At 38.7% G+C, this 27,500-nt stretch overlaps 2 protein-coding genes across 3 annotated transcripts in view; one reads left to right on the top strand and one right to left on the bottom strand.

Annotated features, from left to right (window-relative positions):
* kif13bb (kinesin family member 13Bb) overlaps positions 1–4,957 on the bottom strand; it is a 50,343-nt gene extending 45,386 nt beyond the window's left edge. Inside the window, exons 1-4 of one of the 2 annotated variants that reach the window (XM_079830915.1) lie at positions 4,928–4,957; positions 4,688–4,838; positions 4,306–4,408; positions 1,428–1,533 (exon numbers count right to left, since the gene is read on the bottom strand). Coding sequence is in view for 1 of the 2 variants with exons in the window: in XM_079830914.1 (XP_079687040.1) it covers positions 1,440–1,533; positions 4,306–4,378 (167 nt within the window). In the remaining variant the exon portion in view is untranslated. Of the gene's footprint in view, positions 1–1,427; positions 1,534–4,305; positions 4,409–4,687; positions 4,839–4,927 lie in introns of those variants that run through there. The other variant, XM_079830914.1, reaches the window with a different exon arrangement.
* Positions 4,958–6,801: 1,844 nt separating this feature from the next.
* ints9 (integrator complex subunit 9) overlaps positions 6,802–27,500 on the top strand; it is a 28,655-nt gene continuing 7,956 nt past the window's right edge. The window contains exons 1-15 of the mRNA XM_079830917.1: positions 6,802–6,921; positions 7,076–7,203; positions 8,467–8,527; positions 8,623–8,685; positions 8,795–8,934; positions 10,700–10,786; positions 10,863–10,983; positions 11,063–11,197; positions 15,498–15,609; positions 15,701–15,881; positions 17,472–17,532; positions 17,609–17,780; positions 22,159–22,283; positions 24,835–25,002; positions 26,391–26,489. Coding sequence (XP_079687043.1) covers positions 6,913–6,921; positions 7,076–7,203; positions 8,467–8,527; positions 8,623–8,685; positions 8,795–8,934; positions 10,700–10,786; positions 10,863–10,983; positions 11,063–11,197; positions 15,498–15,609; positions 15,701–15,881; positions 17,472–17,532; positions 17,609–17,780; positions 22,159–22,283; positions 24,835–25,002; positions 26,391–26,489 — 1,662 coding nt within the window. The 5' untranslated portion in view covers positions 6,802–6,912. The remainder of the gene's footprint in view (positions 6,922–7,075; positions 7,204–8,466; positions 8,528–8,622; positions 8,686–8,794; positions 8,935–10,699; positions 10,787–10,862; positions 10,984–11,062; positions 11,198–15,497; positions 15,610–15,700; positions 15,882–17,471; positions 17,533–17,608; positions 17,781–22,158; positions 22,284–24,834; positions 25,003–26,390; positions 26,490–27,500) is intronic.

The raw sequence follows: 27,500 nt of genomic DNA, 5'->3' as shown, positions 1-27,500 counted from the left end.
CCCAGAACACATTGACAACCACTCAACAACCTAGAAACCACCTACAACATATTCACAACTGCGAAATAACCAACTAGAACACCCTAATAATAATGTTATTCCCGACAAACCACCTTGAATACCTTAGCAACTGCTTAGAAACACCTTAGCAACCACCCAGATCACATTGACAACCACTGAATGACCTAGAAAACACCGAAAACACCTTTGTAACTACAGAACAACCAACTAGAACACCCTAATAATCATGTAATTCCCCAAAAAAAACACCTTGAATACCTTAGCAACTGGTTAGAAACACCCTAGCAACCACCCAGAACACATTGACAACCACTCAACGACCTAGAAACCACCTAGAACACATTCACAACTGCCGAACAACCTAGTGGATGACCTAGTGCACATCCGATGGACACTTTACCATCCCATGAGGCCACAGGAAAGGATTTGTAAATGACAGTGAAGCGACACAACTGACACCTTAGGTCACATGAAGTTTTTAGTGGTCACAAAGTAAGTTTTAAAGTAAATGTAGTACCTACTATCCAGCATGTTTTTTTGGAAACACCTCAAGAACCACAATGCCCTAGAAACCACTCAAAAAAACTTAGCAACCACCCAGAACACCTTGACAACCACATTATGCCCCAGGACATCTTAACCTTCACCTATACCCATAACACACTAGTAACCGCCTGGCAAACACCCAGGACAGCTTAAAAAACACACAGCAACACAGCAGAAACCATATCAGCAACCTTCTAGCAAGCACTCAAAAACTTCCTCCTTCTGAGGAAGGAAGGAGGCACACCTTAAGTTAATACTTAGTCAAGCTAAGATTCAAAGTTTCCTTTTCTGAAATGCCTAGTTGTGTTCATAGGAAGTTACCAAGATATCATTTATGGTGTGGTGCTTGGCAAATGCAACACACATGAAGAGGGCATCACACATTGTGCAGCATTGCTTTAAGTTGCCTGAAAAGACCCAATGAGACATGAGTAATTTAGCTTCTTGGGTTTTTTAGCGAGTATCCAGGGTTACCCTTGACCTGTCAAAGAACCTTCACTTGTTTCTATGGACACTGAAGGTCAGAGGAGAGGAGGAATGTAGAGAATGAGAGACGGACAGAATCAGACTGAAACAGCAAGTCTGATCTGCTATATTAAGATTCGGTTTCTGTACTACTTTGCTAAGTGATCAGACTCATGATTTCACCTGGTGAGCAAAAAAGCAACCACCCAGCAACCAGAAATTACCCAGAACACCCTAGCACTGTGATGACAGCACTCACATGTTCTTCATATCTAGTTAAAACTACTTCAATAGTTTGATGCTTGTCAAGACTAGATTTAGATTTAGTCATCTAGCAAAAGACACATCTAAAAATTTCACTATACTGTGTTTTCGCCAAACACACACCCACACACACTCTAGTTTACCTGCTGTTGTCCTTTCCCAGGTTTCCACCGGATGGGTGCAGGACGGTCTGGTTTCCTTCCATGTCCACAACACATTTTGTCTTTAAGTTTCGTTCTGTAAAACACACATTAATAACAACCAATCAAAAATTGGTCAGAATAATTATGGGAATTATGTGTGGATGTGGTTATGATGTTCTTTTTCAGTGAAGTCCTGACAAAAACCCAGCCTATGTTTTATCCAATTGTGTTTGCATTGGTCGTTTATTATTATGAGATGCATGTGACCATGGCAAAGGAATCGTTTTCAAGAGAACTCAACAGCGGCCCAGATGAGAAGAGTCATTCCAGAATTTATGACTCAACTGTGACCCTTACTAAAGTTTCTTACGTATATACAACAAAGTGTGTCAATTGGCTGCATCTGAAATCGAATACTTCCCTACTATATAGCAAGCGAAAAAGAGAATGAACCTCATTGGTTCTTGTTGAAGCTCAAACGTGATGCGTAACACGAGAATGAACCTCATTGGTTCTTGTTGAAGCTCAAACGTGCTGCGTAACACGAGAATGAACCTCATTGGTTCTTGTTGAAGCTCCAACGTGATGCGTAACACGAGAATGAACCTCATTGGTTCTTGTTGAAGCTCCAACGTGATGCGTAACACGAGAATGAACCTCATTGGTTCTTACTGAAGCGCAAACGTTCTGCGTAACACGAGAATGAACCTCATTGGTTCTTGCTGAAGCTCCAACGTGATGCGTAACACGAGAATGAACCTCATTGGTTCTTGCTGAAGCTCCAACGTGATGCGTAACACGAGAATGAACCTCATTGGTTCTTGTTGAAGCTCCAACGTGATGCGTAACACGAGAATGAACCTCATTGGTTCTTGCTGAAGCTCAAACGTGATGCGTAACACGAGAATGAACCTCATTGGTTCTTGCTGAAGCTCAAACGTGATGCGTAACACGAGAATGAACCTCATTGGTTCTTGCTGAAGCTCAAACGTGATGCGTAACACGAGAATGAACCTCATTGGTTCTTGCTGAAGCTCAAACGTGCTGCGTAACACGAGAATGAACCTCATTGGTTCTCGCTGAAGCTCAAACGTGATGCGTAACACGAGAATGAACCTCATTGGTTCTTACTGAAGCGCAAACGTGATGCGTAACACGAGAATGAACCTCATTGGTTCTTGTTGAAGCTCAAATGTGACGCGTAACACGAGAATGAACCTCATTTGTTCTTGTTGAAGCTCAAACGTGATGCGTAACACGAGAATGAACCTCATTGGTTCTTGTTGAAGCTCAAACGTGCTGCGTAACACGAGAATGAACCTCATTGGTTCTTGTTGAAGCTCAAACGTGCTGCGTAACACGAGAATGAACCTCATTGGTTCTTGTTGAAGCTCAAACGTGATGCGTAACACGAGAATGAACCTCATTGGTTCTTGTTGAAGCTCAAATGTGACGCGTAACACGAGAATGAACCTCATTGGTTCTTACTGAAGCGCAAACGTGATGCGTAACACGAGAATGAACCTCATTGGTTCTCGCTGAAGCTCAAACGTGCTGCGTAACACGAGAATGAACCTCATTGGTTCTTACTGAAGCGCAAACGTGCTGCGTAACACGAGAATGAACCTCATTGGTTCTTACTGAAGCGCAAACGTGCTGCGTAACACGAGAATGAACCTCATTGGTTCTTGTTGAAGCTCAAATGTGACGCGTAACACGAGAATGAACCTCATTTGTTCTTGTTGAAGCTCAAACGTGATGCGTAACACGAGAATGAACCTCATTGGTTCTTGTTGAAGCTCAAACGTGCTGCGTAACACGAGAATGAACCTCATTGGTTCTTGTTGAAGCTCAAACGTGACGCGTAACACGAGAATGAACCTCATTGGTTCTTGTTGAAGCTCAAACGTGATGCGTAACACGAGAATGAACCTCATTGGTTCTTGTTGAAGCTCAAATGTGACGCGTAACACGAGAATGAACCTCATTGGTTCTTACTGAAGCTCCAACGTGACGCGTAACACGAGAATGAACCTCATTGGTTCTTACTGAAGCGCAAACGTGATGCGTAACACGAGAATGAACCTCATTGGTTCTTGCTGAAGCTCCAACGTGACGCGTAACACGAGAATGAACCTCATTGGTTCTTGCTGAAGCTCAAACGTGATGCGTAACACGAGGGTGAACCTCATTGGTTCTTGCTAAAGCGCAAACGTGATGCGTAACACGAGGGTGAACCTCATTGGATTTACGATATCTTTATGAACTTTTTGAAGCGTCAGTGGTAGTTGTGTAGCTGTCAATGGAGGGACAGAGAGCTCTCAGATTTCATCAAAAATATCTTAATTTGTGTTCTGAAGATGAACGTAAATCTAACGGGTTTGGAACAACATGAGGATGAATAAATAATAACACGATTTTCTGTTTTTTGGGGGGGTGAACTATCCCTTTAAGGCTGTGTCTTACGAACAAGTTTGACCAACTTTCCAATTCAAGTCAAGTCACCTTTATTTAGCGCTTTTTACAATGCAGATTGTTTCAAAGCAGCTTCACACTGGTAGCAGGAAAATAACAAATTAGACCGATTTTATGTAACTGAGTTAGTACCATTCTGGAAGAATAAAGAAATTAGATGACTAACTTTTAAGACTAGTCTAAGCAGTTTATGTAACCGGCCACAGAGCTTCATTGAGCATATTGGTTCTCTCCCCCCTACAATGTAAATGTTCATCTTCTGGACATTAGTCACTCACCCACATAAGGAGAAGGTTTGCTTTCATAAATGAGGATCATAAACAAAATAAGGGTTGCAGATGATGACGAAACATTAAACACACACACACATGGTGTGACGGTTCACACTCACCTCTCCTGTTCATGGGACGCACCCGGACAGCCACTTTCACATTAGACTCATTCACAACACCGTCACCCATCATGAAGATCTTCTGCACCTGTCTCACGAGTTCCTGTGTTCATATTTCATCCAATTATGAGCAGTAACTCCACTTCATGGAACAAACATGCAGCTTAAAGTGTCAACCAGTTATTCATACTCAATATTACAAATTATAACCTTCATTTATTTGTCATACAGCTCTGAATATTACAAATGAAACTTTTAAACACTAACATTCTTTCAATGTTTTTTATTTTTTACAATTTAAAGTCCCAAAGTTGCATTATGAAGGCACTCCAAGAAGTTGTCACATATTTAAAGGTTACAATACAGTAAAACATAGTTGTACCTGTTCATGGAGTGTGTGTGAGTGCTCGTTATGTAGCAGTGTGTGTCATTCCAGCAGTGATCATGTGGATTCGGTACAGATTAAAGGAGCAGAACAGACACACTTAACGTTCCTCATCCAGACGGGAATAATACAACACTTCCAGACACACCTACGGGACAAACATCAACCCTCGCGTTTATTCAAGGGAAACAACGATAAATCCAACTGTTTCATTTCCTGATCTCTCGGCCATCTTACCGTGTTAAACTTCAGCGGATCTTCAGGAGCGTTTGAGCAGGTGAATCACGCACATACGGGACTGACGGACCGTAAACCGAGCGAGCAGGTAGAGCGGCGTCGCCAGTCAAACGGGTGCAGAAATGGGCGGGGCCTGTCTGTGATGACGCGTTTTAACGGTCGTCAACATTGTAAATACTGCAAAGTTTTTTATATTTACATTTTTTTTTACATGTATGTCCATTTATAACACTATAATTTGTATTATATTATCTTTGCAAATTGCAAGAAACTAGTTAACACAGCTGTGAGGGTGTTTCTAATACGCGGCTGTGGATAGCTGTGACATCTTTCTCTCTTTTGGCCGCCGTTTTCAATCTATCTCTATTTTTTCCTCTTTTGAAAGTTGTGAAAACACTATTGGGGAGTTTTTCTTTTGTCATTTGAGAAAATGGGAACACGAAAAATATATTTAAAGTAGTCTCTCATTCACCGAGTTTACCCAACTATGACGACTTCCACTTCTGGGAAACCCGAGAATGTGAGAAGGGGTCAATTATAATTATTCTGTTTTATTACATTTCAACTGCGGTGGACAACTGGAAATTGATATGGAAGCTTGTTTCCACCACGGCATAAAAAATACAAAAGGTAATTGCAACCTTTTGTTTCACAATAGAGCCTTTTCAGACTGTGATGACGCGTTTTAACGGTCATCAAAATCGTAAATCCCGCAGCGTTTTTTGTATTTAATTTTTTTTTTTTTTAAATGTATGTACATCTATAACACTAATACTTTGTATTTTGTTACTTTCGCATTAAATTACAAAAAAAACAAGTTACCGCCACTGCGAGGCTGTTTCTACAGCGTCTCTTTTAACTGCCATTATCAATCTCACTCTATTTTTTCACTCTTTTTGAAAGTTGTAAAAAGTTGTAAAATCACTATTGTGGCGTTTTTCTTTTGCTATTTGAGCAAATGGGTACACACATATTTTTTTTATGTATTCTCTCATTCACAACTACAATAGTTAACCCAACTATGACGACTTCCGCTCTGAGAAACCCGGAAATGTGAAAAGGGTCCATTCTTGTACAATTTTGAAAAAATTACGAAATTGCGAGAGAGAAAAAGGCAGCTCGCGTTCTGACATTTTCTCCCCATTTTCCTTGACTTTATTACTCTTTATTACTAATTTTAGAACTGTATATACACCTATCAAGCATAACATTATGACCACTGACAGGTGAAGTGAATAACACTGATGATCTCTTCATCACCTGTTAGTGGGTGGGATATATTAGGCAGCAAGTGAAATCTTTTTCCTCAAAGTTGATGTGTTAGAAGCAGGAAAAATGGACAAGCGCAAGGATTTGACCAAGTTTGACAAGGGCCAAATTGTGATGGCTACCTCATCTGTAAAAAAAAAACTAATTAGAACCATAGATCAGATAAAATATATTATAATTACAAGGAATTATATTAAATAAATACTTTATAAACTGTAAAATATATGTTCAGTAAATTATGACGACATGTTTCACATTGCTTTAACTCAATCAAAATATGTTAATCAATTTTCAACTGTTTACAATATTCAACTAATTTTTCTAAGTCAGTTTAATGTAATTTAAGTTGACATGACTTAAACATTCATTGTACTTAAAAATGTAAGAAAAATGCAAGGTACTCTTTTGGACACGTACCGTGATATTCTTTAAAATATGTAGGAGTTCCATCTAAATACTATAATCCATGGTATTGTTTGCAAATCGACAAATTATTTTGTTCTCAAAATAATATATTCTAGAAACAAATAAATCCTCACAGTCGTAATGCAGTGTCACGCCTGACCGCTAGGGGGCAAATGCGTGTCTGTCATGAGCTGAAGGACACGCGCAGACAACACAGGAGAAGAAAAGACATCAGCCGTGAATATTACCGAGTTGTAGAAACACAGAAAACAACAAAGATAGAAAGTCAATTCAGTTTCTGAAGAGCAGACATGAAATTGGTGCGTATAGTAGTGTGATTTGGTAATACATAAGTATGATCTATCACATCACGGTTATTTGTGTTAAATCATAAGTCTCTCCTGCAGTGAATGAATCTTTCCATGTTTTGCACATGATCATGTATGTGTGTGTGTGTGTGTGTGTGTGTTTCAGTACTGTCTGTCAGGGCACCCCACTCTGCCCTGTAATGTGCTGAAGTTTAAATCCACCACCATCATGCTGGACTGTGGGCTGGACACAACAGCTGCCCTGTATTTCCTGCCTCTGCCTTTGGTGCACAGGTATCAATATATCAACACTGATCATAATATCTCACTATTATTATTATAGCCTGGATCACTCAGAATATATATAGACAGACACTTTGATGTGATGATATGAAATGGCACTTTGAATAGCTAAATACAGTTTATTTCTGTTAAACAAGATATTCAGTTTTTATTTTTCTGTATTTGGATATTCTTGCATACTACTTTACTGTATTGTATGTATATAATGTTGTTGTTGGTACTTATTGGATGTGTATTTCTGTACCTGTGTTTTATGTGTAATGCTGCAACACCTAAAGATTGGTTATATTATTGTATTTACAATACCGTTCAAAAGTTTTAGATCGGTAAGATGTTTTTTGATTCAAGATTCAAGATTCAAGAGTTTTATTTGTCACATACACAGTTATATACACAATATACAACTGGCAGTGAAATGTAAACAGGTCCGCTCCATGGACAGTGCAAATAACAGTTACAAGAAATTAAATAGAAATAGAATAAAATTAGAATAAAAAGTATTAACATAAGTAGAATTATAAATAAATCAAGTAGTCTCTTCTGATAGTCTCTTCTGCTCTTAAGGCTGCGTTTATTTGATCAAAAATACAGTAAAAATTGTACGATATAAAATCACTGATTTCTATGTGAAATATATTGTCAAATGTAATTTATTTCTGTGATCAAAGCTGAATTTTCAGCATCATTACTCCGGTCTTCAGTGTCACATGATCCTTCTGATATGAGGATTTGCTGCTCTAGAAACAATTATGATTATTATCAATGTTCAAAACAGTCGTGGATATTTTTTCTAGGATTCTTTGATGAATACAGCATTTATTTGTCATATAATGATTTTGTAACACTATAAATGTTTTTACTGTCACTTTAGATCAATTGAATGCATCCTTGCCGAATAAAAGTATTAAAAACGTGTATAATAGTGAATAATAAAAGACATTATGCTTACTAGATTTTACTTGCATTAACTTTTTTTTATGTACTTGGCTATTAGTGCTAGGGTTAAATACACATATTAACAGTAAATTAAAATAGCATACATATCTTCATCTTCATATCACTGAAATATTATATTCTTATATCTTATATGATATAAAAATCTACTAGATATTGTGTGGATCTAAGCAACAGAGAATCACATCCAGCTGACTAAAACAACTAGATATCTTAAGAGCATTTCATTTAAAGTTAAAGTGTTTTTCTTCTTCTTCTATTAAATGCTGATTCAAATCATTTTCTTCTAACGATTTACAGTCCAAGACTATCCAAGCTCCCAGGATGGGTTTCCAAGGACGGAGCCATAAACCTGGAAAAAGTGAGTGTTTGCTTGACACCGGAACGATCCCCGTGCTCATTTTATAAACATCAATATATTTGCATGATAAGAAGTGTGTTGAATGTGTGTTGTAGGAGTTGAAGGAGTGCTCAGGACGTGTGTTTGTGGACTCACAGCCTGAATTCTGCCTCCCTGAAGTAAAGATTTGCTCTTCACACGAATGAAACGGTCCATTCCTCATCGTTTCTTTTTGTTTGTGGATCAGAAAGTGTTCGTGTTAAAGAAATGATTGGACTTGTTTTCCAGAAAGAGCTGCTGGACCTCTCCACCATAGACGTGATCCTGATATCAAACTATCACTGCATGATGGCCCTGCCGTATATCACAGAACACACAGGCTTCACGGGGACCGTATACGCCACAGAACCCACACTACAGATCGGCAGGTGTGCTTCTCCATATACATTACCCGTATGACATGAATACTTCTGTTCAGCCATGGGCGTCAGAAGCAAAAAAAATGTGGGTGGGTCCTCTCAGAAAATTTTTACTGGAGTAGATGCCGTTTACATTAAGTACAAATGTACCGCCTTGTTTGCTAAACGTCTGGTTGGGCAAGACAAGATTATGGAAATCACTTACAGTGGCAATAGTGTAGGGGTAGGATGTATGGTATCAAGTTTTGACGCAAATTGACCCGAGGTTCGAATCCACCTTTTGCCGAACTCGCTGTACTCCCTTTTCCCATCACATATCAGATCGGAAAGGCATTTATTTTCAATACGAATGAAGAAAATATTAGAAAAGTGGAAATAAAGCGTCTAACATGTGTTTAATAATAAGTGTTTATCGGTTAGGGGTAGGTAAACAGACATGAGCTGATTTAGAGACGATAAAAGTGAGTGAGCCCAATATTATTGATCGTAAAAAGTGAGTGGGTCTTGTCCCACATACAATGGTTCTGACGCCCTTGTGTTCAGCAAGCATGCATTAAACTCATCACGTGACAATACATTTATAATGTTACAAAAGATTTCTAATTTAAATAAATGCTGTTCTTTTGAACTTTCTATTCAAATACATTAGTTACAGTACTTTAGTAACATAAATTAATAAAAAATAAGTTAACTAACAAAACCTTATTGTAAAGTGATTTTTTACCAATAAGTGTTGGTTTTTCCTTTCATTTTGTTTTTCTTTTGTGATAATACCCAGCACCAATGCATAAATAACACATAATTAGAACAATAAGTACATAATTAATTAATATTCATATATATATCTAGCTTTTATAACCATTTAAATAATATTATGTAAACATCACATAGTAATAAATATGTAAATAAATAACATAATAAACAGATGCATTTAAAAGGAGAGAGAATTTTATGAAAAAGTAATTAATGATATATATATATATATTCCTTTATTTTATTATTTTTGTGATAATACCCACCACCAACGCATAAATAACACATAATTAGAACGATAAGTACATAATTAGATACTTTTACATATCAAAAAATAAATGCATATTAAAGTTAACATTCACATATAAATCAAGCTCTTATAACTACACATAATTCCTAATAAATAATTTCAAATAATATTATGTAAAATTCAAATAATAAGTTAATAAATAAACTAATAAATTAAAAAGGAGGGAAGATTATATGAAAAAAGTAATTAATGTAATATAAATTATTTTATTATATATATATATATATATATATATATATATATATATATATATATATATATATATATATATATATATATATATATATATATATATATATATATATATATATATATATATATATATATATATTGTAAAAGGTATACTTTTGTTCTTAATTTCATATGTTATTATCTCTATAGAATGTACTTTAGAAACTAGATCTAACCAAACATTTAGGTTAGAATCCCCATTTTGTTATTGTTTTTTTCTGAATTTTTGATCGAAATAAATGCAGGCTTGGTGAGCAGAAGAGACTTCTTTAAAAAAAAAAACATTACAAAAAATACAGAACCCAAACTGTTCAACTGTAGTGAATACATCTTATGATTTATAGCATGTGATGTATGCATGTGGACATGATCTCACCGTCCCGCATGTGATCTGATCTCCAGCTGATTTAGCAGTAAATGAGAGGATGTTGACTTGTGTGTGTGTGTGTGTGTGTGTGTGTGTGTGTGTGTCTGGTTCAGGTTGCTCATGGAGGAGTTGGTGACATTCATGGAGAGAGTTCCTAAGGCTCACGTCGCCACCTGCTGGAAGAACAAAGAAATACAAAGGCACTGAACCCACATTGCAGCTTACTCTGGCCACCGATTTAGACCATTTTTATGTGACGTTCTGTGTGTTTTTCAGGTTGCTTCCAGGGCCGCTGAAGGACGCCGGGGACGTCTGGAGCTGGAGGAAGTGTTACAGCATGCAGGAAGTCAATTCTGCCCTCAGTAAAGTCCAGCTGGTGGGATATTCTCAGAAAGTGGTGAGGTCCTCATTTCAACACTCATCTATCTATAACGCTGCATGAACTGCTCCGTTTGAACTGTATCTCTGTCTCTCAGGAGTTGTTTGGAGCGGTGCTGGTCACTCCGTTGAGTTCAGGATATTCCCTGGGCAGCTCAAACTGGATCATTCAGTCACATTATGAGAAAGTGTCTTATGTGTCTGGCTCGTCTCTGCTCACCACACACCCTCAGGTGACACCACACACACACACACACACACAAACCACAGCAGAAACACGCATCCATGTATTCTTGAGAGTGAACGTAACCCCCTAATCAATGCAAAGTTAACAGAAATGTTGATTAGTAATTAAGCCAACATACTGATCTACTATTTAAACTTAAACAGTAAGGCCTCCTAGAGCTACAACCACCAAACTCAGCCCTTCAGACTGTTCTGACTCAGGACAACTGATCTGATTTTTGTTAAACGGACGATCAAAACTACAAAAAGTCACATAGACAAAATATGAAGGGCTTGCATGATTTCATAATGCAAAAAAGGCACAAATATCTTAGCAGAAAGTTGAAAAATTTTGCGTTTACTTCACACAAGAGCAGCCATTTCCCCCTGTTGCCATGGGAACGTTATGAAGTGACGTAATTACGCGACGTGAACATCATCAAACCCCGCTATGAAACCATGATGAAGCACGCGCAAATCATTCTCATTTGCCAACAAAAATAAGCGCAAAAGACTTGCAAAGCAGTTTCCCGGTGTGTTACATGACAGTGGGGGCAAATCATTTTCACAGTGGACTGTTGTAGTTTCATTCAGGAGTTGATGCAACTTTACAGTTGTAAGATTGCACTTTTTTGTTACCAGTGGGTTAAATCATTAGCCTGACTCCGCCCTCCTACGTACTTCCGCTCAATTTTCATTTTCCTTCAGTACTCCGGTATATTCTTAGGTTTTCTCCGAACAAATTTTTACCGGTCTAATCAGTGAACAGAGGGCGTGGCTGAGAACGATGACGTTGATGTCGTGCGCTAGTTTGAGTTGTAGTTCAGTAATGGCGGCGGAGAAAAGATGCGAGCAAAGCCATTCATTCTGTTGTGGCACCGCCGCCTAATATCCAGAAGTTAAAGCCGGAGCAAGAACAGTCTTTGCTGAGTTTTGTTGGTGGCCATGATGTTGTGTCCCGGGAAAAGTTTGATTTTCCAGCTCACTCCGTTAGTGGTAAAGGAGTTGGCTGAAGCGCCGGTAATGGTTTCTCGTGCGGTCGGAAGGTATTGTCATTATTTACAGGGGCTAATCAGTGATTTTATTGCCGTCCGTCTCCCACCACCCACGTAAAAATTACTGACTGCTTTAGATAAACACCAAGGTTGTGTGGTCATTTAATTGCTGTCCGAATCCACATCTCTGAGTTTGCAAGAATAAATCACTTCAAAATTCACTGTTTTGATCCTTTTTGTCTTTTTGACATCATTTGAGCACCGTACGGTTGCGCTTCGCTGTAATTTGGATGCATTTCTAGACTTGTATTTCTTTAAATGCTGGCAAGTGTTTACAAGAGCAATATATTTCATCACCGCTCAAAAAATAAAAGGAAGAAAAGCACGTAAACATTTGAATTGGGCCGTTATTTACGGCAGCATTTATTCTTATCATACCAAGCATTTATTTTATTTACAGTATACAATCATGTTATGGACCACGTGAGCAGCACGTTCCCAATCACAAAAACTCTCCACCATGAATAAATCACAATCCGAATGCACAAGGTTTTATCACTGAGGTGGCTGCACAATCTGCAGTTATTTTTACGGATTTCCATGTGGAAAAAAAGGCGAACAGCGCATGACATACGTCATGACCAAATGTTAGCGATCGGTTAATGGCAGATCCAGAGCGGCTCTGGGCAGATTCAATAGTTTTAGACTTCAACAGAGTTCCCGCCTTCAAGGAAGTAAACGCTTGTCAATGGAGAGTGGCCAGACTCTCTGTACAAATAATTAAAAAAATCTTACAGTTGTAAGTATATTAGTAGTATGTAAATTTACGTTACAGTACGAGATTGCACTTTGTGCATTGGAGGCACTTATTTTTACAGAAGATGTCTGTTTTGTATAGCTACCTCTGTACAAACATTTCACACATTTAATTATTTTATATTTGATTTCATTTTTACAGAAGTTGTAGTATATTCCTTTTGTAAAGCTACAGAACTTGTTTGACACATCAATGTTTTGTAAGTTTGAGACGTGTTTATTAAGGTCTGAAGATGAGAACTTAAATATTCCCAGCACTTTCTGTGATGTAGTATGCTTGCTTATCATAGGAAGTAATAAGAAATGACTCATTAAGGACGTAGCCTAGAGAGAACAGGGTGTTGGGGGAATCACTTTTTTTTCTCTTCTTCATCAAACCGCAGATTACATAAATATCCCGCATATTCCATCGCATTTTTTAAGAAAACGTGCCGCAAAATCAAGGATTTTTGCCCGCAACAATCACAAAAAAAATCTGATTTTTTTTCAGGAAGGACTGCAAAGCGCACTCCCTTTAATATAATCACTACAGCTGAATCAGATGCAGCGGGACTGGCAGTGCTTAAAGGGGCAAGTCGCGCAGAAGCCTTTAACGGTCTGCAGACAGATGTTTAGAAGCATCTGCCTATCACCGTGTGCCGGATTGAGTTAAAATAATCTTGGCTTTTGGACCTGCACCTGACACGTTAATATTATTACACCCCTTACATCAAATATTACCATCATGGGTACCCGCTAGTGTTGTAGTACTCGAGACCGGTCTTAAGACCATTTTTTGATGGTCTTGGTCTTATCTCGTTCTCGACTGCATTTCTCCTCGGTCTTGTCTTGGTCTCGGACTTAGAGGACTCGGGATTTTAAGACCAGTCAAGACCACAACTGCAAGGATATCACTAAATTGCCAGTGCATTGTCTGATTGATTTAACATCATTAATGTGATTTGATGTAAAACTTACAGCTTAAAATGCAATCAATATCTTCATTGTAATGTGATTTCTTTTGTCACTGTGCTGCCGGGTTCAAAATCAATGCAGCATTGTCTCAAAAATGCCCAAAATTAATATAAATGCCCACAAAATTCTAAGATTTAGTTTTTTTTATATAACAGAGTATACTTAAGCAATATCGCAAGTGCAAGACTGCTGTTTTCATGAATATAAGTGTGATTGCAAATGAAATTGATTTATACAAATGTTCAATAAACAAGAAGTTAATATTAAATGACAAATATTAAACTGTGTTTTTGCTAATTCTGCAACGTTTCGTTATTAAATGAATCAGCTGCTTTGAACAAATCGGTTGAATAAAGGATTCTGTGACTGTAAATAATGTTAATGTTTTAATGTTAATAATTGTGTATAGTGTAATTGTACCAATTCAGATGCAACTTGAGTTTTATTGTTAGTGATTTGATTGGTAACAGCGCTATAGTGTCTTACTATTCTAATTGTATTTATTCATTAAATAGAAGTCATTTCTCAGACAATAGATATGGATCTTTTAGATTAATTTAAGGAGTGGTCTTGACTCGGTCTCGCCCTGTCTTGGTCTTGGTCTTGGTCTCAACCCCACAAAGTCTTGTGCTGCGTCCCAATTCGCATACTATCCGTACTAAATAGTATTCGAAAAAAGAATTAGTATGTCCCAAATCGTAGTATGTTGAAAAGAGTATTACAAAGATTCCCGGATGGTCTACTATTTCCGGTCATAATTCGAAGTGCAGATCGATGCGCACTCTAGCGGCTGATATTGGCCACAACCCATTGCGAGATGGACGAGGATTCAATTAGAACTACAAACGCGGATAAAAAGTGTTAAAAAACTACAAACATGACGGTTACGCGAGTCTGACGGTTAAGTGGAGAGGGTTAGATAAAGGGGTTTGAGTGAGCAATTATCAGTATTTAACCTGACAAAAATATATTTCTTCAATGTTATCCACATTATATTTCACCTGCAGCAGCATTGTGAACTTTTCTAATGATACGTTTGGCCATTAAAACTTAGCAAACACATGAGAGGAGTCTCTGCATTAGAGACCCACGAATGGCAGATCAACGTGCGACTACATTTCTCTCCGATACGGTAGGAAATTAAAGTGAATGTGGAGGATTTGAACTGTGACGATGATTGACAGGGAAGTTTAAACGATGACGGGCTGCACTAAGCAACAGAGTCCGTTAAAGATGACGGTAGTAAGTAGTAGTAAGTCCCAAAGCTTGCATACTCTTCTGCTACACACTCAAAAGTATGTACTTTTTCTTCACAAAAAGAGTACGTACTTTTAGGACGTAGTATAAGTAGGCGAATTGGGACGCAGCATTGGTCTTGGTCTCGGTTTAGATGGTCTTTAGATGGTCTTGACTACAACACTAGTACCCGCCCACGTGCAGGACTCTGTGCTAGACTAGAGCTCTTAAATCCAGCAGTGTTTCATGGGTTATTCACAGGTTATTGTTGAGCGATTTGAGACTTGTGTTGTGTGTTTTTGTGCAGCCCATGGAGCAGGGCTCTCTGAAGAACAGCGACGTTCTCATCCTGACAGGCCTGACCCAGATCCCCACCGCCAACCCCGACGGCATGCTGGGAGAATTCTGCAGCAACCTGTGTGAGTTTCACATGCACGCCTGATTTAGTGTGTTATATAAGAGTGCGTCTGTAATCCAGAGCGCTCAACTTTTGCTTTTTCTCTCTCTCAGCGATGACTATCCGTGCCGGCGGGAATGTGTTGGTCCCGTGTTATTCCTCGGGGGTCATCTACGACCTGCTGGAGTGTCTGTATCAGTTTATGGACTCTGCGAATCTGGGAACCACCCCGTTCTACTTCATCTCCCCCGTGGCCAACAGCTCGCTGGAGTTCTCGCAGATCTTTGCCGAATGGTACGATCACACACGCCTTCCCGTGACGTGTAAAATATAGATTAAAAAAGAAGATAGAATGTCTTTTCCCCTTATAAACAGTGCCATGCTAATCATAGTTTCTGCCTAAATACTATAGTTATTCTACAGTTATTATTACTTTAGTAATTTGGCGTCAGTCACCACTGTCATTGAAATAAATGAAATTAAAGTCTTAGTCGATCATGATAAATTATAATTTATCATGATTTTACAGTACTAACAACTGTCCCATGGTACCACAATCTCTAACGTCATGTAGAATTCAATAGTGACTAAATATTTTCTATTTCATTGGCTAGATATTTCAGGTTTTGTCTTATTAAAAGACATATATAACATAATAAAGAGATCAAATAAAATTACTAAAATTATATTTAGTTAATTTCATGTTTTTGTAGTTCATCACCTCGATATTGAGGGTTTTGTCTTAAAGACATCTGTATTATAATATACAGTATATATGTACAGTAATATAATTAATAATTGAATTTTAAATTAACAATATAATATAATAACATTACTTTTTTAGTTCATTGGCTAAGTATTGTGGGCTTTGTCTTATTAAAGACGTCTATAATATAGTACAATATACAGTAAATCATAATAGAATTGAATATTAATTCATATAATTAATTAAAACATTTTAATATACATAATAATTGAATATTTAATTAACAAAATAAAATTATGATATTAAATGTTCATTAAATAGTTAATTGCTAGATATTGGGTTATGTCTTATTTAAGACAATTTTTAAATGAATACAATTTAATTAATATATAATAGTATATATAATGTAATTAATAATTTTATATTAAATTAACAAAAGAAAATTATTGAGTTCTATAATATAATATGTACATTAATATAATTAATAATATAATTTTTAAAAAACCTAATTTAAATTAATTTTAATAAAATAAAATAGACATAATATAATTCATAATTGAATATTACATTAACTAAATTAAATTAATGCAATATATTAACATTATAAATATAAAAAATAATTATATTTTAAAATATATTAACTTAATCAAATTATATTTATTTATTTTTTGTTCATGGCTAGATATTGGGTTATGTCTTAAATCTATAATATTATATACAGTAATATAATATAGTAAATAATAATCAATTATTAAATTAACAAAATAAAATTATATGCAATAAAAATTTTCTCATTCATTGACTAGATTTTCTGGGTGTTGTCATACATATATACATATATATATATATATATATATATATATATATATATATATATATATATATATATATATATATATATATATATATATATATATATATATATATATATATATATACATATATATACATATATATACATATATATACATATATATACATATATATATATATATATATATATATATATATATATATATATATATAAACATTATTTTATAATTCCAAGGTGACTGAAATTCATTGGTTTGGAGCTTTGTCATGTTGGCAGATACTATGGTTACCATGGTAATGTTTCATTACTGCTGTGCTCAATAATAGCTCATTTTCCTCTCTTGCTTTGTGTGTTTGTGTTGAAGGTTGTGTCAGAACAAGCAGTCGAAGGTTTATCTGCCCGAGCCGCCATTTCCTCATGCAGAGGTAAAAAATAATCAGAACACATCCCTGTAAATGACACGTACAGTCGTTCACTGACTGTCATGTTTTGTTTTTGTAGCTGATTCAGACGAATAAACTGAAGCATTACCCCAGTATTCATGGAGACTTCAGCAGTGAGTTCCGGCAGCCGTGTGTGGTGTTCACGGGTCATCCGTCCCTGCGCTTCGGTGATGTGGTGCACTTCATGGAGCTGTGGGGCAAATCCGGCCTAAACACCATCATTTTCACTGGTGAGATCGAGCAGATCACAATAATACTTCTGACTGGAATGCAAAACCTTCTGGATTATTCATATAACTTTACCACACAAAATGCTGAGTCAGTAAGATTAGTTTTCAACAAGGTTCCCACGGGGTCTTAAAAAGTCTTAAATTCGCTGAATTATTGAGTTCTAGCTCTTAAATCATTTTAAACAGGTCCTAATTTTCCTGCGTCCATTTAACGCTACATCTATTACTCAGTGAAATGCTCCCGCAGCGCTTTAGTGTGTGTGTGTGTGTGTGTGTGTGTGTGTGTGTGTGTGTGTGTGTTCCGGGGTGTTGTAGTTCTTTCTTTCATTAGTCCAACTTCAGTTCGCTGTATTACAACTACAAATGAGACCAACATGCATCTTATATTGCAGCCAATCAGCTTTCGTGTTATTGGCGCGAATCTCTTTTGGATTGTACCACAGACGCATAAAACAGATTTTATTCTTCATCTAACAGTTCTCCAGTTCTGCGATCGTGAAAGCGAAGTGCAATCTTTCTCACCTTCCATCTCGCATAATGACCAAATAAAAGTATGATATGCCTGATAGCCCTAAAAAATTGTTAGCAATAAAAGTGATGTAAACCACAAACTCAATTCGGTACTGACACACGGACCGACGTCAGACGGTCAGACAAAAAACATCACAAAAAAACAATAAGTGTATATATATGGGTGGGATTGAGCTATGAGGAAGGGCACGTTTACTAATACTTTGTTCAATTTGAATAAAGGATTTACTTTGCAAGTCATTTTGTGATTCTGCATTTCCTTTGTATGTTTTTGTATTGCGTGATATAGGCCTTAAATGTAATTAATAATGGACTTAAAAAGGTCTTAAAAAGACTTGGTGAAACCTGCAGATACCCTGTTTTGAAAGACATTAATACTTTTATTCAGCAAGGAGGCATTAAAGGATGAGTTCACCCCAAAATGAACATTTCCTGATAATTTACTCACCCCAATGCCATCCAAGATGTTCATGTCTTTCTTTTTTCAGTCGAAAAGAAATTACGTTTTTTTGAAGAAAACATTCCAGGATTTTTCATCATTTAATGCTTTTCAATTGCAACCAAAACGCTGAAGGTCCAAATGAATGCAGTTTGAAAGGAAGGGCTCCAGAGGCTCTGCGTGATCCCAGATGAAGAACAGGGTCTTATCTAGCCAAACCATCAGTCATCAAAAAATGAATATACTTTTGAACCTAAATTGTTCATCTTGCGCAGCTCTGCGAGGTGCTAAGGATGACGGAATTACGTCGGAAAGATCACGCTAGACATAGGCAGAAGTACCGCCCCCGTGTTTACAGACTTAATACAAACGCCCTTTACCAAAAAAAAGGTTTTGAACGATTTTGAAGTTGAAAATTGAGTGTTTTTGCTAAAGGGTGTTTATATTAGTCTGTAAACAACAGGGGCGGTACTTCTGCCTATGTCTAGCGTGATCTTTCCGACGTGATTACGCCATCCTTAGCACCTTGCAGAGCTGCACAAGATGAACACTTTAGGTTCAAAAGTATAATCTGTTTTTTTTTTTTTTTCTTTTTTAATGACCGATGGTTTGGCTAGATAAGACCCTGTTCCTTATCTGGGATCACGCAGAGCCTCTGAAGCCCAGAGAAATCAATGAAACTGCATTGATTTGGACCTTCAGCATTTTGGTTGCAATTGAAAAGCATTATATGATGAAAAATCCTGGAACGTTTTCTTCCAAAAACGTACTTTCTTTTCGACTGAACAAAGAAAGACATGAACATCTTAGATGAGATGGGGGTGAGTAAATAATCAGGAAATGTTCATTTTGGGGTGAACTCACCCTTTAAGGGTGTGTTCACACTTGTAGGTCTGGACCAAAAAAGAAAATGATAAATTTAGTCCTGGTTTGCTTGGCGTTTACACTGTCACTGTTAAAGGGATAGTTCATCCAAAAATTAAAATTCTGTCATTAATTACTCACCCTCATGCCGTTCCAAACCCGTTACTGTGTGTTCACACTAGAGCTGCAACTAACGATTATTTTTTCTGTCGACTAATCTAACGATTATTTTTCCAGATTAATTTTATGATTCTTTTTTACTGATTATTGTATTTCAAAGAGGGTAGTGAATTTGTATATTATTTTAACATGAAATCAATGAATGATGACAATATTAATTGTATTTCAGGAAGGGTAGTGTACATAGTATGCCATTTTATAATGAAATATATGAACACAAGAAGCTTTTTAAACATAATATATAATGATACTATTCATCATAAAATGTATACAGAGTAGGCCTAATTAGGAAAAGTTGTTTAGTAGTTGAGTATGATTTACTTATTGATTTGTGTCAATAGTAAACGAAAATGCACTTGTATTTATCTGCAAAAGGTTCACATACAGGAGCTTTCAGCATAGTGTTAATCTATAACTAGTCGTCTATTTTGAAGATACATGTGCATAAACAACGACTAAAGCTGCCAGAAGTTTTTGCCCAAACTTCAAAGACACATTTAAATGATTAAAGCTAGAGGCATATCTTAACTTTAATGTCACTTTAATCATGTAAACTACCTATATACAGCAAGTTATTATGCATATGTGTTTGGGACAGAGGGGAACCAGGTCGCATTTACAGCAGATATATGCAGCCCATAATAAATAAAAGCACGAGACGTACTGGGGTCGGAGAAGAACCCAGGAAAATGTGACCGTCTGTTGCAAAACACGCGTGGCGCGTTCAGCTGCGCGAGAGAACCATGGAGCGAACACTGGCAGCAGGGTTGCCAGGTTTACACAACAAAACCCACCCATTCGTTACTCAAAACTAGCCCAAAACAAGCCCAATCGCATTTCGGGGAGGTTCTCCGGTAAACATCGCGTTCGGGGGGTTAAATATGTGTGTTTTTTTGCTTCAACCCGCGGACATGAGACACAGCCCGCTGTGTAAGTAAACTGTATTTAAAGGGGCTGCAAAGCAAAAAATCATGTTGTAAAAAATCAACTGACCACAGGTAGGGTATAACCGTAGAAGTTTACCTCATGAAATAATTTAAATGTAAAAGTTAAAAAAAACAAACAGATCGATTGAAAGCACTTAACATGTTTGCTAACGAAATAAACCAATTGAAAGCCATTTGTGTGGTGTGGCTTTTGTGTTCATGGTTAAGTGCTTGTATAATAATTTCAACATGCAGTTTATTGGAGACGTTTGCTAGCTGTGGTCTTTAATTAACATTCATTTGTGTACAGCCTACATTACAATAACTGTCCTGGGTGAAGTGCAGCATTAATGCAAGTGGTCAAATTGGTGTTGTTTTGAGCAAATGAATTGTATTCCCGCTGAAAAACAAGCGTTGTAGAGCGCGCCTTCAGCAATGATCAACCTCTCCTCCATTTTTTGCTTGGGAACTAATGTGGTCGGAACCAAAGTTTACAGCACTGCGTTCTCTGGGATCCTCTCAAGCGGAGCACTTCTACATTCCCATTGGTTGCCGCCGAACCGTGTCATAGCTCATTGCCATAAAGTTGAGCTGATTTCAACTCTCCTCGACGCCCAAATCGCTCAAGACGCGCCCCATTGAAAATGAATGACTTCCGGCCACTTTGATGCTCTCGCCGGGGGCGGTGTGAACGCACAATTAGACTTTCGTTCATCTTCAGAACACAAATGAAAATCTTTTTGATGAAATCTGAGAGCTTTCTATCCCTCCATTGACAGCTACACAACTACCACTAACGCTTCAAAAAGTTCATAAAGAGATCTTAAAACTAATCCATATGAATTGAGAGGTTTAGTCCAAATTTTCTGAAGAGACTCGATCGCTTTATATGATGAACAGATTGAATTTAGGCTTTCATTCGCATATAAACATTGATAACAAATATATTTCAGAATGATGAAAAGTCCCCAATGGAAAACTATTATAATTTCTAGAAATAGTTGGACGTTTCCAGGCCCTGAACGTGCTGTGGTTTAATCTCGGGTGTACCTAGTCAGTACTAAAATGTAAAAAATATGACACTATGAGCACTGATGAGCGGAATCGTAAACACCTCTGATTGGCTATTGTGCTCATGCGCTCATCAAACATGTCTGTGATTGGCTACAATGTTAAAACATGTAAATATACATTAATGATGCTTGTCACCGAGCACTTGCACAGATACACACCCATGCGTTGATCATTGTAGCCGATCGCAGACACATCCGATGAGCACGTGAGCACAATGGCCAATCAGAGGTGTTTACGATTTCGCTCAAAGCGTCACATTTTTTACATTTCAGTACCAACTTGGTACCGAAGTCGGTACTTTTGACAACGCTACTCGGGTGGCAAACGCTCTGACCTCTGACTCTGAATGATGTGTCCCTCTCAGAGCCGGACTTCTCCTACCTTGACGCTCTGGCTCCGTATCAGCCGCTGGCAATGAAGTGTGTTTACTGCCCGATAGACACGCGACTCAACTTCCACCAGGTGTCCAAACTCCTGAAGGACATCCAGGTACGGTCTGATCCTCCTGAATGCTGTGAAATGTTGCTCTTACAGATGGACAATTGGATGAATGGATGGAAGGGTGGATGGATGGATGGATGGATGGATGGATGGATGGATGGATGGATGGATGGATGGAAGAGTGGATGGATGGAAGGGTGGATGGATGGATGGATGGATGGATGGGTGGATGGGTGGATGGATGGATGGATGGATGGATGGATGGAAGAGTGGATGGATGGATGGATGGATGGAAGGGTGGATGGATGGATTGATGGAAGAGTGGATGGATGGATGGATGGATGGAAGGGTGGATGGATGGATGGATGGATGGAAGGGTGGATGGATGGATGTATGGAAGGGTGGATGGATGGATTGATGGAAGGGTGGATGGATGGATGGATGGATGGAAGGATGGATGGATGGGTGGATGGAAGTGTGGATGGATGGATGGGTGGATGGATGGATGGAAGAGTGGATGGATGGATGGAAGGGTGGATGGATGGAAGGGTGGATGGATGGATGGATGGATGGAAGGGTGGATGGATGGATGGAAGGGTGGATGGATGGATGGGTGGAAGGGTGGTTGGATGGATGGATGGATGGAAGGATGGATGGATGGAAGGGTGGATGGATGGAAGGATGGATGGATGGGTGGAAGGGTGGTTGGATGGATGGATGGATGGGTGGAAGGGTGGTTGGATGGATGGATGGATGGGTGGAAGGATGGATGGATGGGTGGAAGGGTGGTTGGATGGATGGATGGATGGGTGGAAGGGTGGTTGGATGGATGGATGGAAGGATGGATGGATGGGTGGAAGGGTGGATGGATGGAAGGATGGAAGGGTGGATGGATGGGTGGAAGGGTGGTTGGATGGATGGATGGATGGATGGAAGGGTGGATGGATGGGTTGAAGGGTGGTTGGATGGGTCGATGGAAGGGTGGGTGGATGGATGGATGGATGGATGGGTGGGTGGATGGATGGAAGGGTGGGTGGATGGATGGAAGGGTGGATGGATGGATGGAAGGGTGGATGGATGGAAGGGTGGATGAATGGATGGAAGGGTGGTTGGATGGATGGAAGGGTGGATGGATGGATGGATGGATGGATGGATGGATGGATGGATGGAAGGGTGGATGGATGGAAGGGTGGATGGATGGATGGATGGATGGATGGAAGGGTGGATGGATGGAAGGGTGGATGGATGGATGGATGGAAGGGTGGATGGATGGATGGATGGAAGGGTGGATGGATGGATGAAAGGGTGGATGAAAGGATGGATGGATGGATGGATGGATGGAAGGGTGGGTGGATGGATGGATGGATGGAAGAGTGGATGGATGGATGGAAGGGTGGATGGATGGATTGATGGAAGGGTGGATGGGTGGATGGAAGGGTGGATGGATGGATGGATGGATGGGTGGGTGGATGGATGGATGGGTTGAAGGGTGGTTGGATGGGTCGATGGAAGGGTGGGTGGATGGATGGATGGGTGGGTGGATGGATGGAAGGGTGGGTGGATGGATGGAAGGGTGGATGGATGGATGGAAGGGTGGATGGATGGAAGGGTGGATGAATGGATGGAAGGGTGGTTGGATGGATGGAAGGGTGGATGGATGGATGGATGGATGGATGGATGGATGGAAGGGTGGATGGATGGAAGGGTGGATGGATGGATGAAAGGGTGGATGAAAGGATGGATGGATGGATGGATGGATGGAAGGGTGGGTGGATGGATGGATGGATGGATGGAAGAGTGGATGGATGGATGGAAGGGTGGATGGATGGATTGATGGAAGGGTGGATGGAAGGGTGGATGGATGGATGGATGGATGGGTGGGTGGATGGAAGGGTGGATGGATGGATGGATGGGTGGATGGAAGAGTGGATGGATGGATGGATGGATGGAAGGGTGGATGGATGGATGGAAGGGTGGATGGATGGAAGGGTGGATGGATGGGTGGAAGGGTGGTTGGTTGGATGGAAGGGTGGATGGATGGAAGGGTGGATGGATGGAAGGATGGATGGATGGAAGGGTGGATGGATGGGTGGAAGGGTGGTTGGATGGGTGGAAGGGTGGTTGGATGGGTCGATGGATGGGTGGATGGATGGGTGGATGGATGGGTGGTTGGATGGGTCGATGGAAGGGTGGGTGGATGGATGGATGGATGGGTGGATGGATGGGTGGGTGGATGGATGGATGGATGGGAGGGTGGATGGAAGGGTGGGTGGATGGATGGAAGGGTGGATGGATGGATGGATGGAAGGGTGGATGGATGGATGGAAGGGTGGATGGAAGGGTGGATGGATGGGTGGGTGGATGGATGGAAGGTTGGGTGGATGGATGGGTGGATGAAAGGGTGGATGGATGGAAGGATGGATGGATGGATGGAAGGATGGATGGAACGGTGGATGAAAGGGTGGATGGATGGAAGGATGGATGGAAGGGTGGATGGATGGAAGGATGGATGGATGCTCTTATAAATGATTTCAGTTTAGTCAATGATGAATTGAGTTGCTTGAACTTTGTGAGCTGTTCCCTTCTGTCCTCCCATCAGCCTCTTCATGTGGTGTGTCCGGAGCCGTACACGCAGCCTCCTCCATCTCAGCCTCACCGCTCAGACCTGATGCTGGAGCTGCAGCCTCCGCCCATGGCCTACCGCCGCTGCTCCGTCCTGGGGCTTCCCTTCAGACGCCGATATGAGCGCATTCACCTGCTGCCTGAGGTCAGAGCACTCATCATTCAAACACTCATTTCTAATGACGCGTAGAGATCGACTGATGTCCGGCCTAGGAAAACTGACATCATCTTCAGCCTTTATTCAAATATTGTTAAAGATTTTGTAAGCATACTGCATAGTTGTGATTGGAGTCCGTTGTTTTCTTTGTGATAACGCAATGAAACATGGCGTGATATAATTTTTGGCCAGGCTGTCATCCAAAGAAATTATGAACACATGCAAAAACAAGAGAGAATCACATATTAACGGAAAGCTCCACTTTGAATGATAATAGGCTCATATTCCAGCTCCCCTAGAGTTAAACAGATGAGTTTTACAGTTTTCGAATCCATTCAGCCGATCTCCGGGTCTGGCGGTAGCACTTTTAGCATAGCTTAGCATAGATCATTGAATCTGATTAGACCGTTAGCATCTCGCTCAAAAATGACCAAAGAGTTTCGATATTTAACCAAGTTTAGTACTTAAAATATATTTTTTTAAAATATGTATTTTGATCAAACTTGTAGGGTCATTAAAAACAAATATCACTGTTGGCCAGTGTGTGTGTGTGTGTGTGTGTGTGTGTGTGTGTGTGTGTGTGTGTGTGTGTGTGTGTGTGTGTGTGTGTGTGTGTGTGTGTGTGTGTGTGTGTGTGTGTGTGTGTGTATATATATATATATATATACATACACACACAATATTACAGTTTTGGTTAATCTGTTGCATTAGCATTTATTTTTTATTTTCACTTATTTTAATTTTAGTTCATTTTTAGTAATGTTTTATTTTAGTTTTTGTTTACAAATATTTCTAATTCTTTTTATTTTTATTTCAGTTCAGTTAGTAATTTTAGTATTTTAACAAACTTATTTCAGTTAGTGGCCAAAGCAAACATTATGATTTTTTCATGTAATATTAAAAGTTTTATGTTTTTCATGTAATATTTATATTTTCGTTTTATTTAATTTAACAAAAAAATATTTGATAACACTTTATGTATAATGCATTATGAAGGTTTTCATAATGTATGGTAAAATGCATCTAAAGTTGGTTGTTTGTCATGTATTTGAATGCATTTTACTTTCTAAAGGTGTAACAATGAATGAATAAATAAGTATTATAATGTATTATAACTGTGGTTATAATTATTCATGAGACCGTATGATGCATCATAATGTGCATTATCAGGCATAATTAATGCATTAATAATACTTCTATAATGCTTTATATATAAAGGCTTTAAGTAAAGTGCTGCCAAATATTTTTTGTGACTGGCATAAAAATGTTTTTGTGTAAATTGATTATTTGTATGCTTAAAAATAATAGTATTAATAGAAAACTCTATCATGTGTTTGTTCAGTATCTCGGTCTCTTCTCTCTTTCTGAACCTCCAGCTGGCCAAATCTCTGGTTCCCTCTGAGATCAAACCCGGCGTCTCTGTCGCTACAGTGTCTGCGGTTCTGCAGTCCAAGGACAACAAGCACGTACTGCAGGTCAGTGTGTGCGAACAACATCCTGATGAACACTTGTGTCACGCATGAATATACTTCAGTTGCTCTGAACATTGTCTGAAGCATTTTTAGCCCACTTTATAACCAATTACATGGCTCGTAAACTACAGTTTAGTCGTCCATCATGAACACACAGCCATTCTGACATTTACAACTCAAAACACATTATTTGGAAACTAAAGCATAAACACAACTTGTTCTTCATGAAATATCCATGGTTATGAAATCACAACCATGAGCACATAAATGACATAAGCAAAATATTTATATTGCCATATTTGCAAAGTTTTGTATCTGTCAAGATGTGCACATTTCTATGGAAAAGTGATTCTAAAACCACTGGAAATGGTAACTATAATAACAGAATTTTTTTAGAAAGCCATTTTTTTATTTATAAAACATGAAAGTACAAATTTAAAATATACATTTTAACAATGTAAAATTATATATTTATAAAAAAATCCACAACAATGAGAGAAAATAAAAAATGTTCTTGTGAGTATTGTAAATTGCAAAGAAAATATCATATATGCAAGTATATGAATGGATGGATGGATGGACGGACAGACAGATGGACAATTAGATGGATGGATGGACAGACAATTAGATGGATGGATGGATGGATGAATGGACGGACGGACAGACAGATGGACAATTAGATGGATGGATGGACAGACAGTTAGATGGATGGATGGATGAATGGATGGATGGATGGATGGACAATTAGAGGGATGGATGGACGGATGGACAGACAGACAGACAAATGGATGGATGGATGGATGGATGGATGGGTGGATGGATGGATGGGTGGATGGATGGGTGGATGGATGGATGGGTGGGTGGGTTGGTGGATGGATGGACAGACAGATGGACAATTAGATGGATGGATGGACAGACAGTTAGATGGATGGATGGACAATTAGAGGGATGGATGGACGGATGGACAGACAGACAAATGGATGGATGGATGGATGGGTGGATGGATGGATGGGT

The sequence above is a fragment of the Gobio gobio genome, assembly GCF_949357685.1.
Source record: "Gobio gobio genome assembly, chromosome: 12".
NCBI classification, from domain to species: domain Eukaryota; kingdom Metazoa; phylum Chordata; class Actinopteri; order Cypriniformes; family Gobionidae; genus Gobio; species Gobio gobio.
This window is presented reverse-complemented; position numbering and strand designations above follow the sequence as displayed.